Source organism: Thermochaetoides thermophila (assembly GCF_000221225.1).
Source record: "Thermochaetoides thermophila DSM 1495 unplaced genomic scaffold scf7180000011806, whole genome shotgun sequence".
Taxonomy (NCBI): Eukaryota; Fungi; Ascomycota; class Sordariomycetes; order Sordariales; family Chaetomiaceae; genus Thermochaetoides; species Thermochaetoides thermophila.
In genome coordinates, this window is record NW_006383023.1 from 1,897,868 (window position 1) to 1,916,197 (window position 18,330).

Consider the following 18,330-nt stretch of genomic DNA (forward strand, 5'->3'; position numbering starts at 1 on the left):
GGGGGGGGGGGGAAAGAGAGGGACAAACAAGGTGCAAGGTGCAAAAGGTGCAAGGTGTCGCTGTGGTCCGTGAAAAGTCAATGGTCAGAGGTCAAAAGGACAGAGAGGATTTAGAGGGCCAGAGGATGCGTGTTGCGTAAGAGAAGTCGGTTTCCGTATTGGTGCACCGTGCTTCAGCATTCAGCAGCTGCTGCCTGGCTTTTGTCTCTTTTCAGACCGCAACGTGGCAGTATCTCGTGGCAGTCGTGAAAACCAAAAAAGTGGTGAAGGGCCGTATCGACGGATGCTAGGGAGAGAAAAGCAGCTGTCTGCTGCTCCTTGTCGTCAGTTGATGTTCTTAATCGAACTTCTCAATCTCCAAACAGGGGGTCACGATTGAAAGGGTTAATGTCCGCCGGGTGCTGCAGCAGCGGGGTTCCCGGCTCATAGGTATCATTTTCTCTCATTTTAGACACTGTGTACAGGAAATGTAAGCGACCTTGACAACCTTCACTAACGCTGCTTTTTTTTTTCCCGTCCACACACTGTCAAAAGCGTTATTGTGTGCTATTTTGAGCATCTTATCGTATCAGTGATCCTGGCTTAAGTTCCATAGAGGTTTCGATATGTTCCAGGCCATCTTCGAGATCCAGGCGATTGGATGCTGCCGGCCAAATAAAGCCAGATAGATCTTTATCAGTACAATATATGTGGATTTTAGCATGCCGTCGCCGCGGCGGCGTTTGAAATTCAGGTAGTCCTCCGTACCGCTCTAACCATATACATACTGTGCCAATCAACCACTTTAATCCAGGGGCTTCTCAGGGGAAGATGGCCTTTGTCATCAACTTCGAATCAAGCAGCTGGCTGGCTGGCAGCGAGTCTGTCCTTTGCAATCGAGTGCCAACAAGAGGACTGCGTTTGCTGGCCATGAGTTCTCGCCACGGAGCACAGAACTACGTAAAACCACATCGTATCAATCGGCCACCAGTGGGCTGCATGCACTTGCACAATCCGCACCAGCAGCAAGCCGCCTGCTCCTGACGGGCCACTGTGCGCCAATCGCCGTTGCACAAAATAAGAGGGACGAAGCAGCAGGCCAAGCAATGGGATGTTTCTGAAACGAAACAGTGCAAGGATCGGCCGGCTGCCAAGACCTGGAGACGGCTAGCCGATCCAGCCAAGACTCAGAATAGAGGCAGCCACCTGCAAGGTACTACCGCCAACTGGTTCCTGCCGGCCCGCCGATCTGGGCCAGCCATCGATGTCGGGGGTCTCTTCGGCCTGTCTTTTGCATCTTGAAAAAAAAGCCTTGGGGATGTCTTCCAGAAGCTGTCGCGACCCCTCATATCGACCGCCCTCTTAGGCAGACGCCAAACAGCAGCCGAATCTGCGGCCGCTGCTACATTCATGATGCGAATGACAGCAAGATCACTAGAATGCCAACACGACATGGGTCAGGACGATCGAGGTAAAAATACAAGATGCATGCGAAATTGGCCCATTAGACCCTCGTTCCGTTCATTTTCGTACCCGGCTGCTCCGTTGCCATGCGGCTGAGAAGCATTATGTCGCATGTCCAAGCAGCTGGCACCTTTATGATCCTTTTTTTTTTTCACTGTCTGCGGAGGGAGAATTGCATGTCAAATATGCCTCTCAAGCCCAGGATTCGGGCAAAGAGAATGCTGGAAATAGTTGAACTTTGCCGTCAAGCGTCAACGGTCCAGCCGCTTCATTATCTCACTCGCTCTTTAGGTAGATAGATGTCTTGCGCTCTATCTGGCACGCCCTGGTAACCTTCCTGCCCGAACGACCCATCAAACCCATTGTATCCTGAGAAACCAGAGTCGAACCTTCAAAACCAAGAAGCCTCTTCAATCAAGAATGTTCAGTGCACGTACCACCCTTCCGATCCAATCTCCGCCTCCATCTTCCTCTTGATTCTTGCTATCCGTTCCTCGCGTGTTGGTGCCCAGATGTTCGGCCTGCCGGTCAAATATCCCCAGGTGCTGTACGCTTCAGCCGGCCAAGGATTATCGGATGGCTGAAGTGGCTCAATCTCCCAGGCTACCGTTTCCGTTGTTTCCTTTTTCTCTTCTTTTTCTTTTTCTTTTTCTTCTTTTTCTTCTTCTTCTTCTTCTTCTTCTTCTTCTTCTGCTTCTGCTTCTTCCGGATCTTTCTCCCACAAGTGCTTCCACTCCTTCCTTGGGGCAGGCGGTGGTCTGGGGAAATAGACCCGGTAGAGAAGTCCTCCTGGAAACGCCGGCGCAAGTGTAGGATGGAGTTGGTCTTGAGGTCCCTTCCTGCTGAGTATCATCTTCCACGTCTTGATCCAGTCTTCGTCGCCAGCAAACTGGCCCCGATGCCCCCCCGAATTCCCATTGAAGCAGTTAAGCATCGGCCAGTTATGCCACGGGATAGGGAGAGGCAGAGGTCTGGGGTTAAAAGTGTCAGTGTCCTTGCTTTGTGAGATTGGGTCCGTCCCATTGGAAGCGTCTTGGGAGTTATGATACCGGAGGCTGATGGGAATTGGCCAACGATCCCACCTGGTTGGCCATCGCACCGACCATGGGGCTTGCCACGGGGTGGTGTTGCTTGATAGTATCGCTGGCTTCACAAGTCCCATTGAGGAGGTAGCGTCGCCATGCGTTTGCGTGGCGTCATTGGCTGCGGGAGCGTCCAACTCTTCGTCCTTGGAGGTAAAGTTGGTAGGGACAGCGGAAAGAGATCTAAGCAAGTCCGAAGGGGATGATGAACTATGTGGTTTAAATCGAGGGGAATAAGATGTCCTTAGGGATGCGGTTTGGTTGTTTGAAGTCTCAATCGTGCCGAGGGTGGGATTAGTGCCATTTGAACCAGCACCTGATGCTTCTGGAGCTCCTTCCTCCTTGTTTTCAACAGCCCTGGGATGATTAACATCAGTCCCAGTGCTAGAGGAAGGAACAGGATCACAAGCAGCTATCGTTGAGGACTTCAGAATGGAGGGGGCTGCAGCACTTGTTGTCATTGCCTCCGACGCTGTTTGGGCTCTAGCGCTGGCTGCACCCGGCAAGACAAAAGTTAATGTCTTGCCAGCTTTTTTTGTGTCTGTCGCATCCTGTTTATTATTGCTGTTATTGTTTGCAACGCTTGTTGCAGATTGAGCAGCGGACCGAACGACATCTGCCCAGCTGTCCTTCTGGGCTGGCCTTGGCCAAACGGAAGATGAAGTAGGTTTAGAGAACAAAGCACTCCATAGCTTTGGCTGTGCTTTGCTTGAAGGGGGGTTTGAAGCGCCAGAAACTGGCAAAGCAGAGGAAGAAGAAAAAGGGAGGACTGGCCAGTCCTTGGAACTTGTCAGGTTGGGTGGTGGTTGCGAAAAGGCCGTAGATTTGGGAGTATTGAAATCCTCGGCCTCCATCACTCTCTCATGTGCAGCTCTAATCCTGGCTGCCGGAGTCTCTTGGGTTAATGGGCTCGATGGGCGTGGGCCAATGGCCCCAGCAACCGGCGCAGAAACCTCTGTCTGGGATGGCATGCGGCGAGTTACGCTGAGCGTACTGATTACCGGCCATTGTCGCAAGCCCTCCTGAGCTGAAGAGGAACAAGGACAAGTACTTACCTGTGCCATTTGGGTCGCCATCTCCGCACCCTCAGCTGGCGAAGTGCGCTGTTGGCCTCGGGCACAGGCAGCGTTCACATTCAGCAAATTCCTCTCACAGCCCACCGTTGAAGCGGGCACCAACTGGTGGCTCTTGTACTTGGCTGTACCGGTCCGCGCGCCAACTGATCGCAGGCCTCGCACACACAGAGGCCACATCGGCACCCGCAGCGGGTTTGGCTGCTTCAGGGGTGCTCCGCCCACTGCGGCAGCCGGCAGCGCCGGCGAACTGTGGGCACTTGGACGGGCAGTGGGCTTCACCTGCTCAGAAAGGGAACTGGCAGCCTTCAACGGGTTTGCATTGAGGTCCTCAAGGGTCGAAGTCGACTGCCGAGCTGGCCAGACAGGCTTCAGCGCCAGCACAGGTCCTGATGCTGTCCGCAGCTGAGCATCCTTCACTAAGGGCAAAGCCGGCGAGTTGGCAGTGCAGAATAGAGGGCTCGGCGGGCGTGATAGGACAGTCTTGGGGAATTTTGAGGGCGAAAAGCCGGGAGCGGGAGAAGAACCACTGGCCAACAGGGCACCTCGATGGGTTTCTCGGAACTTGTAGGCCCCTGTTCCCACCACAGGTGCTGTCGTAGTTGGGGGCGCCGACTGTGCGCTTGATGTGATGCCGGGAACCGGAGGAATCTCTGGACAGCTATCGCTCCTTTGTTGGCCCAGGTTCTCTCCTGCTTTATCTCCTGTGTGCGGGGCAGCGCCAGACACGGCATCGTCCGCGGACAGCGCGGGAGGAGTTTGTGGATTTGGAACTGTTATTGCGTCCCAGGAGCTAGACCTGGCAGGTCTTGGTGAATTACGATTAGGAGTGTCTTTGTGATGGGGATGAATAGACGCAAGAAAGGCACGAGAATGACGAGACCGGTTGTTAACATGAGATCTTCTTGGATATGGTGTGCGGCGTCTGTATCTTCCCCTTGTGCCACACCTGTATTCTCCCCTGCTACTGGTCAACCCGGGTTTGAACCTCGGAGAAGAAGAGAAGGCTGTAAAGGGTCTGTTGTTGTTCCATGTCCAAGAGCTCTCAGCCGGTAACCCATATGAGGACCAAGAGGTCCAACAATCAGTCGGCCATGAGAACTCTCCGCTTCCAGCAAGCCGTAAAGGAGTGAACCATCCTGTGCTGGGAAATCTTATGCCAAGTCCAGGAAGAGACAGCACTGAAGCTCCTGTGCTCCGGCTGTTGGAAAGGGACAATGATCTCTTACCCAACGAAGACCATTCGTTGAGACGGTCAGCCTCAAGTGAAGTCAGTTTTGGCCATGGCTTCTCAGCCTTGGGGACATTCTCGCTTTTTGTTTGGAACATCATTGGTGATGGGAGATGGAATCCAATCACTTCTGCTGTTTGCAGAATATCAAATGTGTTCTCATTGGGACTAGGAGGATTGTCGATATCTTGGCCTTGACTGGTGAGAGCGGCTGCTGCTTCGTCAAAAATGTGCCTAAGCAAGGCATCATCATCGTTGTCGCTAACAAACTGTCAGATGTCGCTTCACTGACATTGCAAATATGAATAACTTACCCTTCAACCATCTTTTCTCGCTCGTGCGGATTCTCATGGTAAATTGGTACATTTATCACCTCGACACTTCCATAACGATTGACCGCTGGGATGAGTTTCCAATGAGCATTCTTAAGAGCACGTGCTTCCCCCTCCATCCGGTTGACTTTCCAATAGATTGATTCCGCCCGTTCTTCTGACATATACAATTTCAGACGGGTATACTCTTCCACTGTCTGTGGAAAGAACGGTGATTGGGTGAGGCCCAAGACCTCTGCCTGTAGTCGTAGTCGGGCATACTCTCCTCGGATGTTGAAGGTTATTTCGACCGGGTCATCTTCCTTTTCATCATGAGTGTTTTCATGCTCTCCCGATGCCTTTTGACTTCCCTTCGAGTTGATTGGGATGATAGGACTCTTGTGTTTGCCAAAATCATCCATTGCATAAACTCAGCAGTCAGTATTGATGCTAGCATAAAAGTTGAACAATTGAAGCTAATATATCTCAGTTGAATCTTGTCATTTTGAGGGATGTTCTTCAGTAGGACTCTTACCGGATCATGAGAGGAATTGTTGGTGATGTCTTTATTATCAGGAGTGCTGACCAATTTAGCATTGCTTTGACTGCTGGATCTTGCCTCTTTATTTGCAGAATGATTGGCGTCTTGGCCAGGTAAAGGACTGACCGGCCTTGAGAGCTGGGAAAGGTTACTTTGAGAAGACACTTGTCTGCCTTGTTGAACGTGGCTTTAGAGGCCCTAAAAGCGGGTTGATGGTTGGTTGCTGGTAGAGGATGCCTTCTTTCCCTCCTTTAGAACACTCTCGTAGATAAGGATGCCATCCATGAGCAGCAGAATCTATAAAAGTGGGAGTCAGGAGTCAAGCTGGCTTATATATGGGTGAATTCTGGCTTGAAGACTATATTGGACCGTGGTCTCATTTCACCACTTACATAAATGGCGGCTGACTCGCAGAACTCGGAGTTTATTCATTCAAGACTGTCGTGTATTGACTCCCATTTAGCTGGCAGTTCGCTGTTCATTGTTCAAAATGAAATTGTGTTACCATGGAGCTCAAGAGTTCACGGTGAGTGCATAGGATTATGGCCTAGTTGTTGATGTTCTCTTAAGTATCCCTGGGTCTTGTGGTGTGAAAGGAAGAAAAAAAAGGACAGAGATGCGTTGCGAAGTTGGCTTCATGAGCTGTCAAGACAACTCATTGAAATGTCTCATGACGTCCATGGTGATGTGCTGTTGTATCGCTACCCAAGCTTGACACATGGGAGAGAATGACAGGTAACATACCCATGAAAAGAGAAACAGATTCTGTCCTACATCTGCTTTACAATTGAAATAAAAGCCAAGAATCTAGCCTCATGGTAGTCATTGACAACAGCTAGGCTAACAGTTGACTGGTTCCGCTCCCATCCTCCAGGGTTGTCAAATGTAGTGAACACTCTTCGACAACACGGCTCTTTGAGCAATAAATAAACGCAGCACAACCTGTACCACACTTTTCTCAGGTACCACTAAGTGAACAGAAACATGGAGTCATCAATTCATGTCCGAGATCATTATAACTCGAAGTTCCATTGCGCCCTTGTATCCATGTCAGCCTCAACATCGCCAATGGAGTCAACATGAACATGACCTTTGATCCCTAAGTACTCCTAAGCCCGACAGCAAAAAGACAAAAGAAAAGCCAGCCACCAAGACCAATTGAATAACCCTTTGCATATCCTCTACTTTCCCTGCTCAGTGATACCAATTGGTTGAGCAGCCCCCCTCAAGCCAACAAGATCTGATGCAGTGCTCTCGATGCTACGGCTGCGCCGTAACTTGCCCAGCAGTCCACCATGTCCGAAGTGCTGTGAATATGCGTGTGCCTTTGTCTGCTTCTCTCTCTGCTTCTCAAAATCCCTCTGCATCTGTCGTTGAATGGCAGTCTGCGGCGGCGTTGTCTTTGGTGTGTTGAAACAGGTTGCGCAGGGACAGACGGAGGAGTGGACCATGGCGACTGATGTAAGTGAGAGGCAAGGACTTGGTGCTGGTTGATGGATGAACTTGGTATTGATGATTGAGGTGCGTAGATGAGTTTTTGTTTTTGTGTTGAGTTGCAATTGTTTCAACGAGATGATGATGAGTGGATGAAGTGGTGATTTGTTGTCTAAGTCCGCAGTGTGATAGTGACGGCTGACTTGTGTCGTACAAAGACGGGTGGAAACTGCCAGGACAGCGAACAAGATATGTGATGGGCTTCTTGAAACAAGAGGGAAACAGAACCCAAGATCACCGGCAAAAACGTGCGGGACAAAGCACTGCCATAAGTACTTTTGACCGCTCGAGCCCTATGAACCCAAGCCAGTGGTACTTATGCAACAACCTGCCCACCAGATGCCAGCGCTGTTCCTTTGAACCACAACCCTAACTGTGCCTTTTTGACTTTCGATCCCGTCGACCGAACGAATGAACCATCTCACGGCGCCACACCTAATCTGGACGACCACACTTCGAATGTGAGGCCACCCAGATGTCACCTCTCTTTTACACGCTGCAACGTAAGAGTAAAGCTAGCTCGGTACTTGGTAGGAAAAGCCTCACTTACACCATCCACCGAAAACACGTGGGATTTTATCCTCATCTGTTTTAGTACATACAGATCGACACGTGCCACTCCCATCTCCGATTGATGAGTTACAGAAAGGGGGAACATATGATATCGATATCCAGCACCAGCACCCAAGCATCAGATCTCCCCCGCAAAGCCAAGGATACTAAAACTAACAACTCCCATATCAACCCTATCTTTTACGACTCCTCCTGACCTGCTATCATGGCTCGAGATATCGTACTTGATAGTAAAAGAAAAAGACAGGAGAACAAACACACACACACACACACACAGACAAAAAAAAAACTGAAACAAACATTTCTAACCATAGGTATGTTGTCTACCTACCTACTTGTACCTACCCTCATCAGACCACGCTCATCCCCCCATGCAATATCCCAAAACCCCTGCCCAGAAGCATAGCGTATGCACTCCGGATGAAGGGGATCATGATGATGGGACGTCATCGACACCCAAGACTGAAAGTCTGATGAATCCATAGCAAGCAAATCCTTCTGGGTCCGCGGGGGGGAATCCTCCCCCGCATTTTAGTTCGCCGGAAGCACATATCCGGGGTAAGGTTCTAGAAATGGACTAAGGTAAGATCCTTGATTTGATGCCAGTGTGGTATGATCTGGAGCAGCACAAGAAACATGATTAGAATTTGTGTGTGACTATGTGTCTTTGTGCAGACTTATAAGCGTGCAGATCGCTACTTGATTTTGCTCATCGAGACGCAGATGGGATTGTGGATGGTAATCTGAAGAGAAAGTAACAAGAAAAAGTGGCATAGGTTGGACAAATACGGGCCAAAAAAAAAAAAAACCTACTCAAACTGACTTGTACTAACAACGAGGAAAGAAAGCTCAGAAACCCTGGTCTACATCATCCTCTTGGGAAACAATGCCTTTGTCTAACACAACCAGCGCCACACCGAAACTCTGCAGTCTACACAGCAATATCATTCCCTCTCATCAACCCGGATTACCTGAACAACACATCCATCCGCATTAGCTCTCTGCAAGGATGCATGCACCGCATACCACAGCAAAAATGACCATTAAAGAACATTACGCTTTATACACACCACAGCAACCAGCATGAGTAGGCTTCTATAAACCAAGAGCCCAATACAGTCCACGCAAGCATCATCAACCCTCAACCCTCGCCCCAACCGTCTATCATGTAGCTAATAAAAAGAGATAAGAAACCGCCTCTAAGCTACCCCCATAAAAAGAGGTAGCTGTCTACTCCAAACTAGGGGTGAGATTGTCTAGATGCTAAGAGTGAACTCAACACCAACATCAATGGCACGGGCTGTAACAAACAAGCAAACAGCAAAAAGTTAGTAATGCATTCCGCAAACAAAAGTCAAAGGGGAAAAAAAGAAGAAGAGAAAAGAAAATTATCCCGCAGGAAAGCACGCACCCATCTTGACGACCTGGCTCAGCTGCACCGCCTTCTCAGCAGCAGTCTGGAGATCATCAATCGAGAAAATCTTGAGGCCCGAGTCGTTAATGAGCTGGTGGGCCTGCTCCATGTTGGTGCCCTGCAGACGGGCAATGATGGGGACCTTGAGGTTGAGCGACTGGACGACAGTGATCAGACCTTGGGCGATGGCATCGCAGCGCACAATACCGCCGAAGATGTTGACAAAAATGGCCGTGACCTTGGGATCGGAGGTGATCAGCTCGAAGGCCTCCTTGATGGCGGCCGGGGTAGCACCACCGCCGACGTCAAGGAAGTTAGCCGGCTGGCCGCCATTCAGCTTGATAATATCCATGGTGGCCATGGCCAGACCGGCACCGTTGACCAAGCAGCCGATGTCACCGTCGAGCTTGATGAAGTTCAGGCCGGCCTCCGCGGCGCGAACCTCCTCGGGATCCTCCTGGGTGGTGTCGCGCCAGCTGAAGATCTCTTTTTGGCGGAACTCGGCATTGTCGTCGAAGCCGAACTTGGCGTCCATGCACATGACCTTGTGGTCCGAGGTCTCACACAGAGGGTTGATCTCGATCTGGGTGGCATCCTTCTCGAGGAAGATCTGGTAGAGCTTCTGGATGGTGTTCTTGGCGTCCTCGATGCACTGCTCGCTGAAGCCAAGCTTAGTGGCGATGTTGCGGGCGATCTCGTCGGTGACGCCAACGTTGATGTCAATGTGAGTGGTGACGATAGCCTCAGGGTTCTCCTTCGCAACGGCCTCGATGTCCATGCCACCCTGGGACGACGAGACGATGACGGGGCCCTGCGAGGCGCGGTCCATCAGGACGGCCAGGTAGAACTCACGGCGGGCGAACTTGCGCTCGCAGATGTAAACGGCATTGCAGAGACGGCCGGCGGCGCCCGTCTGCTTGGTGATGAGCTTGTGGCCGATCATCTGCTCGGCAAACATCTTCGCCTCGGTAGGCGAGTAGATGACACGCACACCGCCCTTCAGGCCGTTGTCGAAGCTGCCCTTGCCACGGCCGCCAGCCAGCACCTGGGCCTTGATCACCATGTCTTCTGTGCCGATCTCCTTGGCCACCTGCTCGGCCTCGGCAGCGTTGTGGGCGACGGCGCCCTTGGGGACGGGGATGCCATACTGGCGGTGGCGGGGTCAGCGAGCGGTCTCCCCCACAACTTGACTCACAACGTAGCCTATTATTTTGGAGTTCTTTCTTACCTGACGCAACAGGTCGTGCGAGCGGTATTCGTGGATGCTCAAGTTTCGCCGTTGTTGGGCGAAGCTGGGGGTTCTGACGGCGGGCGAGAAAGAGGTCTGCAGTGTCGGGTAGCGTTGGCGGTGCGCGAGTCTCGAGTCAGCCAGCAGCACAACAGCAGGGCGACACCATGTCAAAGCAAGCTGTCAAAAAAGCGAAGCGAAAGTACAGAAGTGGGTAATGGGCAAAGGTAGAGCGAACCTTGGGGGCGGCAAGGGCCGAAGCCAATGCACGACTGCTGCGACCGAGCCTGAACATGGTGACTGGAAAGGTTGTGGGTGTGCAAATGCAAAACAGAGAGCAGAATGGCGCCGGGAAGGATTTTGAGGGAGGAGGAGCTTTTGTGACGCCGTTTCCGTGATTCAGGTTGGATTGAAGAGATTACGTGCAGGTCCCAAATCCCCCCCCCCCCCAAGGTTGTGTTGGGCCTCCGCCTGTAGCCCCTTGCCAGGCTGGACCGGGTGCCCCAGTGGTCGCGAGTGGTGCTCCAGCAGCGGGCTAGCTTCTTTTGGCCATAATGTCTTGGATCCCAGGCCTTGGGCCGCCTTAGGCCCCAGTGGGTTGTGGCGGTTGCGCCGCTGACAGCCGCTGCAAACCCTGCCAGAGCCCACCGAGAGCTCCTGCGGCAAACGAGCTGCTGAGCTGGAGCTGCCAAACGGCACCCCTCCGAGCCAATCAGAGATGTTTCCGAGCCGGATTTTATCTCCCTCCAATCGCCATCGGCACTTACTATCGGTCACAAAATCTCAGCACGCATCAAGTCACAATCGAGATTACCATCGTTTTGTGCACTTCTCGTGTGCGAGTCGAGATCGACCAATATGATCTAGCACGGGGAAAACTTTGAGCCTCGGTCTGTAGTAATGATAAACGTTGATGGGTTTTGTGGATTACAAAGTAGGGAGTGGCCCGTTACTCCTACCACCTGAGCATCCCGTATCCTGCAAACTGTTTGGCGGTGATACGGTGGGGCTCTTCTCGATGACCCCGCGGTGGACGACAACAAGCCGAGGCACCGATATCCGATCGTTTGATGTTTGATACCCTCTTTCCTATGATACAAGATGGATGCAAACATAGGATGTTTTACAGCTACCTGATACGGTTTATGGGTGATGTTCGAATATTTGACACCAGGTAAAGACCACACTCATCAGGAACCGTGGAAAGACTTTAGACGCTTCAAAACTGCCGTATTTGTGCCTTAGGTTTTCCGGCTTTGGTTATGATTCAGGCTCCATTATCCCACATGCTCCGATCAGCAAGCTGTGGTGACTATGTGCTGGATGAGTCGCAGCAACATAACTATCGTGTTGTAGGACACAAAGTGGGAGCTTAGCTTTCACTCTCACTTTCGCTCCCTGCTTTCTCGGCACCTCCTTTCTCCCCGGCTCTTTGCTCTCCAGAAGTTTCATTCTTCTTTTTCTTCTTTTTCTTGTTCTTCTTCTTCTTCGTCTTTTTCCCCTCACCGTTGGTCTGCCCCTCACCTTGCCCCGGGGCTCGAGTCTCTGCTTCATCCGTCACAATATCCCCATCAACTTGCTTCTCCCCTTGCCGTTCAGCCCCTTTCCCTGGCTCCTCAGCCGCCTTGGATTCCTCAACCTTGCCCTGGCTCTCACCATCCGTCTTCTCTTCACTCTTCTTCCCTTGATTCTCCCTCCCCCTTCCCCTCCCCATCAAAACCCCCAACTCCTCAGCAACCCTAACCTTCTTCCGTCCCCTTACCAGCGCCCCCTTCCCCACGCTCTCCTCATCATCCTCACTCTCCTCATCCCCAGGCCTCTTCACTCCCACCGCGGCAGTTGGCCCCTTCCTCGCCGCTTCCCTTTCTCTCTTCTCCAACTCCCTTGCTTGTTTCTTTCCCAGTACCTTCCTCCTCAATTCAGCCTTCGTCTTTTCCGCTGCCGAGAGCGCCCCATTCTTCGGTGGCGGTGCATACCCCAGGCCCTTGTTGGGATCCAAGTCGGGGTCATTGTCGGTATCGATGTTGGGCATTGGTGTAGCGGCGCTGCTGCTGCTATTGTTGCTTTGAGCTGTAATAAGAGCGGGAGTGGCGGAGCTGAATCTGCTACTGCTAGCAGAGGGTTTTGCGCTGAGGGAGGTGAAAGCGCCCTGCTTGGTTGTTGAGAAGGGGGTAGAGACGCCGGATGTGTCCGTGCTGCTGCCGTCATTCGTAGTAGTAGGTTTGCGGTGTTTGGATAGGAAGGATTGGAATTTTAGTTGGCGGTTGGACAAGCTGGCCGCGATCCGGTTGTATGTCTGTGTGAAGTCGGCGCTGCTGGGGGCTGGGGGTAGTTTGGAGGATTCTTTTTCTTTTTCATTAGACGGCATGGTGGTGGGTTTGAAAGTTGGCTTTTGAGTTCAAGAGTCAGGTGAATTATGTGCTTGGATCCGTGACAGAAATGTGTAGGTAGTGTCAGTGCTTCAGATGTCAATTGAAGCTTAAGTAGGAACAGATCTCAGAAATGAGTGCTCTAGACGAAGACAAGATTGAGAAAAGTTGCGAGAAAGATGGTGAAGTTTTGTGATGGCTTGTTTCATGGAAACTGGAAACATCAAGGGCTCTCTCGCTATCTTATCGGGAAAGTTTCATCTTATCGTAGAACAGCCCCTTATTGGCGAATTCCCTGAGGCGACATGCATCTAGTGAAGCTTGTGGCATTATCAGAGCCTCATGGTCAATTAGAGATCAACCTGTCACAACTTCGAGACATGTTGACTCTCCAGATCAATATCTTCCTTCATCTGATGCTGGAACTCTAAGCCTCAGATATTATAACAAGTTCCAGGCTTAGCCTTGGTCGTAGACCCTGCATTAAGCAACAAATTTCAGGTCAAAGTAGACTAGACGCTTCAAACTTCCAAATAAGAACACGCACAAAGTTAAGCAAAACATATCCCAACATTGTCAAATATTGTACAAATATCTACACAATGCATCGGGCGCATGCTATCAAGACAGAACCAAAAAGAAAACCAAGGAAACCCCAGCTTACCCGCCAAATAACTTGAGTAGCAGCATAGAGGAAAACTCAAGACGAGCAAAAGAGCTACCTAGCCAACCAACCACTCAAACGAAAATTCCAATTCCGAAAGTAGTACTGCCATTGCCATAAAACAGAGCAACAGCGTCAAAAGCCAATGCAGTAGCAGCAGTAGCAGTTAGTAGGTAGGCACGTAAGTAGAACATAGCATAACATAGAGTAAACGACGCAAGATTCCATCCATTCATCCATCCCTGCTTCCAGCCAACCATTCATACAATAATAAATCCATCCCAGACAGGATCAGTAGTATCATTCAACATCAGTGCGACGCAAATGCTATAGGGGCGTGTTTTCAAAATAGTCCATCCCGTCTATATAACCTAGAACGTCCCCCTCCCTTACAACGCGTCTGGCTACTGCCGTCTGACTGCCCATGAAATGATAAAATGTATCAATCAACCGACCGCGCAACCAACTTAACCACCTAGCCAGCCAGACAGCCAAGCCATCCATCCATCCATCCATCCAGCCAGCCAGCCAACCGGTTAACCCAAGCAACACAAGCCGATGCTGACGAAGACAGATAAAGTCGATGATAAGAGTACGGACTGGATGCCACTAATGACTAAAACGAACGAGGTAACAAAAAAAAAGAACATGAAACGACACGGTAGAAGCAGAAGGATAGCCCGCCGACCCATTCATCTCTTCCTCGTATCTGAGGCGCAGAAATCGAAAGCAAAGGGCCGACAGGCGAAGCGATTAAGCACTATTATGCGTTCCACGTCGCTATGCTGTATGCAAGCAGTATGCATTCAAATGCCGAGACATAGATAAATAGGTTGTTCGTCGTTCCTCAGAGCTGATGATGTTGATGATGACTCTCAGAACTGGTTAACTGATTCTGTAACTTTTCGAGTCGAAAACAAACGAGCGAAACTCAACAATCGAAAACCTCTTCCAAATCTTATCCAGATCACACACAGCGGTTGGTCGGTCAGTCAGTTGGTCCGTCGATCAGTCGAGTGGCGGCAGCAGCCCAGCTCAGCTCAACAACCCCTTCCCATTCACCCCTCACACTCTTAACGAAATCCTATTGCAGCCTCTTCCTCTTCCTCTCCAAATCATCCCTCGGATCAACCTCATCCTCCATACCCGGCTCCGCCGGATTCAAGATATGGGCCATGCTTCCCCTCCTTGTCGGCGGCGCCGAATCGACCTTCACCCCCAACCGGTCCCTACTACTACTGCTTGCTGAGTTCCACGACCAGCTGCCAAATGTGTTATCGACATGCACCGTCGGCGGCGGCAACGGGCCCTGTTGTTGGCCAGGGTACTGGACCGTTGGCAGAGTAGGTGGCGGCGGCGGCGGCGGGGGGGGACCACCGCCGTTCGTGAAGGCGTGTGGTGGGGGCGGGGTCGCAGGGCGCGAGTGAGATTGCGGTGCGCCGGAGGATGCCGACTGGAAGGAGTAGTGGGAGAAGGACTCGCGGATACGCTGGTCTTCGGTTGTTGGGGGAGGGGCAAGACGGTTCGGGGATGGGGGCCATTGAGAGGAGGACGGGCCGGAAGAGGATGACGGGGGACCGCCGAATGGTGGTGGGTTCGGGTTCGGGTTGGGTTGCCAGCCGTGGGCACGGATATCGGCTGAGGTGTGACGCCGGGCCAAATTAGGGCCGAAGTCAGTTACGTTTGCCAAATGGTGATTGTGAGGACCCGGAGGCGGCGGCGGAGGTGGCTGGACACGCAGCGAGGATGGTGAGGATTGGGCTGTGCCGGCACCCCCTATTGAACCGTACGGACGGCGCGTGCCAATGGACAGATTCGATGGAACAGAGGGGCGGTAGTAGTTGTTTGCCGTGGCCGGTTGCCGGGGCGGAGGGACAGGAAGACCGGCCGCAGAGCCGCGTCGGGGATCATCTTGAGGCAGCTGGCGGGGAGATACAGGTGCGTTCTCGACATTAGCGAAGTAGGGGCGGCTGCCGGCAAAGAGCTGATCGTGGGGTTCTTCGAGGGAGCGGAAGTAATCCATCTGTCGCTGGACTTCTGCCTGCAGGGCCGAGACTGTGGAACGTATTAGGCTATATGTTCCCCGCAAGAGCTTCATATCCCGACAATACTTACCGTCCCGGTGGATGGGGTTGTCAGAGCTTGGGGCTAGGGCCATTACAGCGCGTGACAGCTCATAGTTAAAATGCAGTAACCGGGACACTGTTTCCATGACGGCTTGATGCCGGATTTGCATGTGGTGCACCTGGTCTTCCTGGCGCTGGAGCCGTGCTGACAGGTTGTGGACCAAGTTCTCCAGATTAGCGACCCTAGCGTCATTGCTATCCTGCATTTGCTGGGCCGGTTCTGGCTGCGAAGTGGTTTGATTCTGCTGCGTCTTTTGGTTGTTGTACTCGCGATGCACCAGGGCATGGCGCGATGCTCTGCGCTTGATCTCACGGAGGCCATTGAGGTCACCGCGCTTGAAGTTGCCGGCGCCATGCCTGAACTCCCACATGGTTGACTCGGGCTGGCCTTGAGCAAATACATCGCTCACTGCCGACTGTCAACTACGGCCCTGAGCAATGACAGACGGTCGGTTCAGCATACCTTTATGGAAACCATACATATTCAACTGGCGTACGAAGGACGAGATATTGGTGTGCTTGAAGTATTGCCTGTCCAAGTCAGCCCTACCGTCCCGACCCCGCAATATCTAGCGCAAAAAAAAAAAAAAAAAAAAAACCGAAGAACATACGCCAAAACCTTGGAGAACTCGTGGGACGGCTGCATGACAAAGCTCTCAGCATTGGCCGTCCAGGAGATCAGGTGTGATATGGATTTATCTTCTAGCATGCTAGAAACATGGTCAGCGATCACCATCATAATTGGCCTATACCAGCAGCAAGCGCGCGTACTTGTAGAGCTTATGGATAAAGGCCGTCTGGACGATCTTAGGCTGATGAACAGCGGGAGCTGCCGGAGCCGGCGCCTGAGACGACACGACGGCGTTGCTGCTGCTGCTGCTGCTGCTGCTGCTGCTGCTGCTGCCGTTGTTGCTGTCGGCGGGCGAGGTGTTGGCGCTCGGCGCCGGTTGGCTCGGAGTGCTGCCATTGACCTTGATCTCGATCTCGGGACTCTTGGTCGCCGATTGCGGCGCCGAGGAGCTCGTAGGCGAAGTAATCTCCATTGGGTCTCCTGGAGAGGGTGCTGAGGTCTCAATGATGGGCACCGTTCTGGCGCCGTTCATCGGATCGTCCGGCATAGCAGTATCTGGCCGTTCGGCCGGGAGGGTTTGCGGCACAGGATCAGTGCTGGCTGCCATCTGGTCTGAGAAATTTTTAACAGTCAGTTTTATTAAGAGAGGAACATATCCAGTATGCCTAAAAGACTGGAAAGAGGCTCTTGGGGAGTCGGGCTCACCGGTGGCTCTGGCCAGCAGCCAGGCCGCCAGCAGTCGAGAGCCGCATGTAGTAAGAGCGGCGGAGGTATCACGCTCTCAGCCTAGCCACGACCACTCCCACATGCTGCCCAGCCTGCGAGAAGCGAGCGGATGCCCCGTGATAACACCGAGCCTGTCAATATCTCCCCCCGGAAGCCCACATACCTCATCCCCTGCGCTAGATACTCAATTGCGGTACGCGCGGGTAGCGTGCGTTCGGAAAGAAGCGCAAAAGAGTCTGTTGATCAAGATTCGGTCCTCCCGTCTTCTCTAACCACGTCTTGCATTGGCTGGTCACCGGCGTATGATTTAAGCCTCGAGTCACCGTCTCCTGGTCGAGCTTGTATCGAGTTACGTGTGTTAGGTGTAAGTGTGCGTGCCTGGCAATCGGATGGCTCTTGGATTTCCTCGGTCAGCCGTCGAAGCCGCAGTACCCGTGGCAGCCGCAGGGTCTTGTCGTCGCGGGATGTAGCAGTCGGCCGTGTTTGGCGATGTCGGAGACACGTGCTCAAAAGTCAGGCGTGCGATGCGTGAGCTGGACTCGGTGTTGGCGTGCAGAAGGGTTTCCAATCCCGGAACAGAAGGGAAAAGGATGAGTCGAGAAAGAACCAAAGAGGGTGCAGATGCTGCAATGTAAGTACTGTGTGTGTGGATGGGACACGATGGACGCTGTGGATCAGTGGATGCAGGCCTGCAGCCGTGGACCGTAGGCCGTGGACGCTCGACGCTGTGAAAGTGGATCAAAAGACGGCTTTCTCGTCTTTTTTGTGGGCTCGCCTGGCTGGCTGGCCTGCCGGGTGGCGGCTTTGGTAGGCGACACGCTAGGACTCGACGCTAGCGATGTACCTAACTTGGAGATGCAGGAGCGTTAAAGCTGACCTTGTCGGGCAACACCTCACGTCAAATAACAACACCAAAACAGCACAAAATCAAAGTAGAATAACTTTTGCAAAAGCTATCCGGCGTACGTTACATGGAGTGATGTTTTAACACCTACGTCTGTCGCGGATCTTGTGCTTACATATGGCACCATGGCCAGCAGAAGCGCAAGGCGGCTGTACCTGCGAGGTATCACAGTAAAACGCAGGATCTGTCTGGAGTCTCGTCCACCTGTGCACTTGCACTTTCGTCCGTGGAAGGAAAACCCAGTGAGGGGCTACAGGGGTCCGGTTGTGCTGCAGCGGCACCCACTGACCACAGCTCTTTGGTGCTGGGACGCTATAGAGCACAAAAGGAAGCCCCAGGAAGCCAGGAAGGGCAGTGGAAGACCGAGAATGTCAACCCTGCGCATTCCGCGGCCTGGTTGGCGGCTCAGCCAGCTGTGGCCTGGATGTTTCTGGACAATATATCGACGCTTCCAGAAGCCCGGTCTGCTCCTCGCGCCGCCTAACCTGGGCAGAAGGGTAAAATGTCGAATCGCAAAGATGAATGCTATCCGCTTGTATGGGCTATTCCGGTGAGCACTATCATCGCGGTTTTCTAAAGA

The 18,330-nt window shown here is 52.3% G+C and overlaps 2 protein-coding genes and 1 pseudogene across 3 annotated transcripts; all 3 read right to left on the bottom strand.

The window, feature by feature from the left end:
• Positions 1-1,867: 1,867 nt before the first annotated feature.
• On the bottom strand, positions 1,868-5,154 carry CTHT_0005380 (annotated as a pseudogene; the record flags this gene model as incomplete). The annotated part of the gene is made up of 6 exons: positions 1,868-2,414; positions 2,547-2,882; positions 3,132-3,484; positions 3,581-4,397; positions 4,839-5,090; positions 5,144-5,154. Coding segments are annotated over 6 exons (2,316 nt in total).
• A 3,850-nt stretch (positions 5,155-9,004) lies between these two features.
• CTHT_0005390 (succinyl-CoA synthetase beta-like protein) lies at positions 9,005-12,758 on the bottom strand (the record flags this gene model as incomplete). Its single annotated transcript, XM_006691011.1, has 6 exons — positions 9,005-9,048; positions 9,160-10,309; positions 10,391-10,570; positions 10,629-10,677; positions 10,886-11,156; positions 11,780-12,758. 6 exons carry the CDS (start codon positions 12,756-12,758, stop codon positions 9,005-9,007), a joined length of 2,673 nt encoding a protein of 890 aa, XP_006691074.1.
• A 1,749-nt stretch (positions 12,759-14,507) lies between these two features.
• CTHT_0005400 (putative flocculation suppression protein) lies at positions 14,508-16,727 on the bottom strand (the record flags this gene model as incomplete). The annotated part of the gene is made up of 4 exons (XM_006691012.1): positions 14,508-15,478; positions 15,539-15,906; positions 16,161-16,259; positions 16,321-16,727. The coding sequence occupies 4 exons, from the start codon at positions 16,725-16,727 to the stop codon at positions 14,508-14,510; spliced, it is 1,845 nt and encodes a 614-aa protein (XP_006691075.1).
• Positions 16,728-18,330: the final 1,603 nt, after the last annotated feature.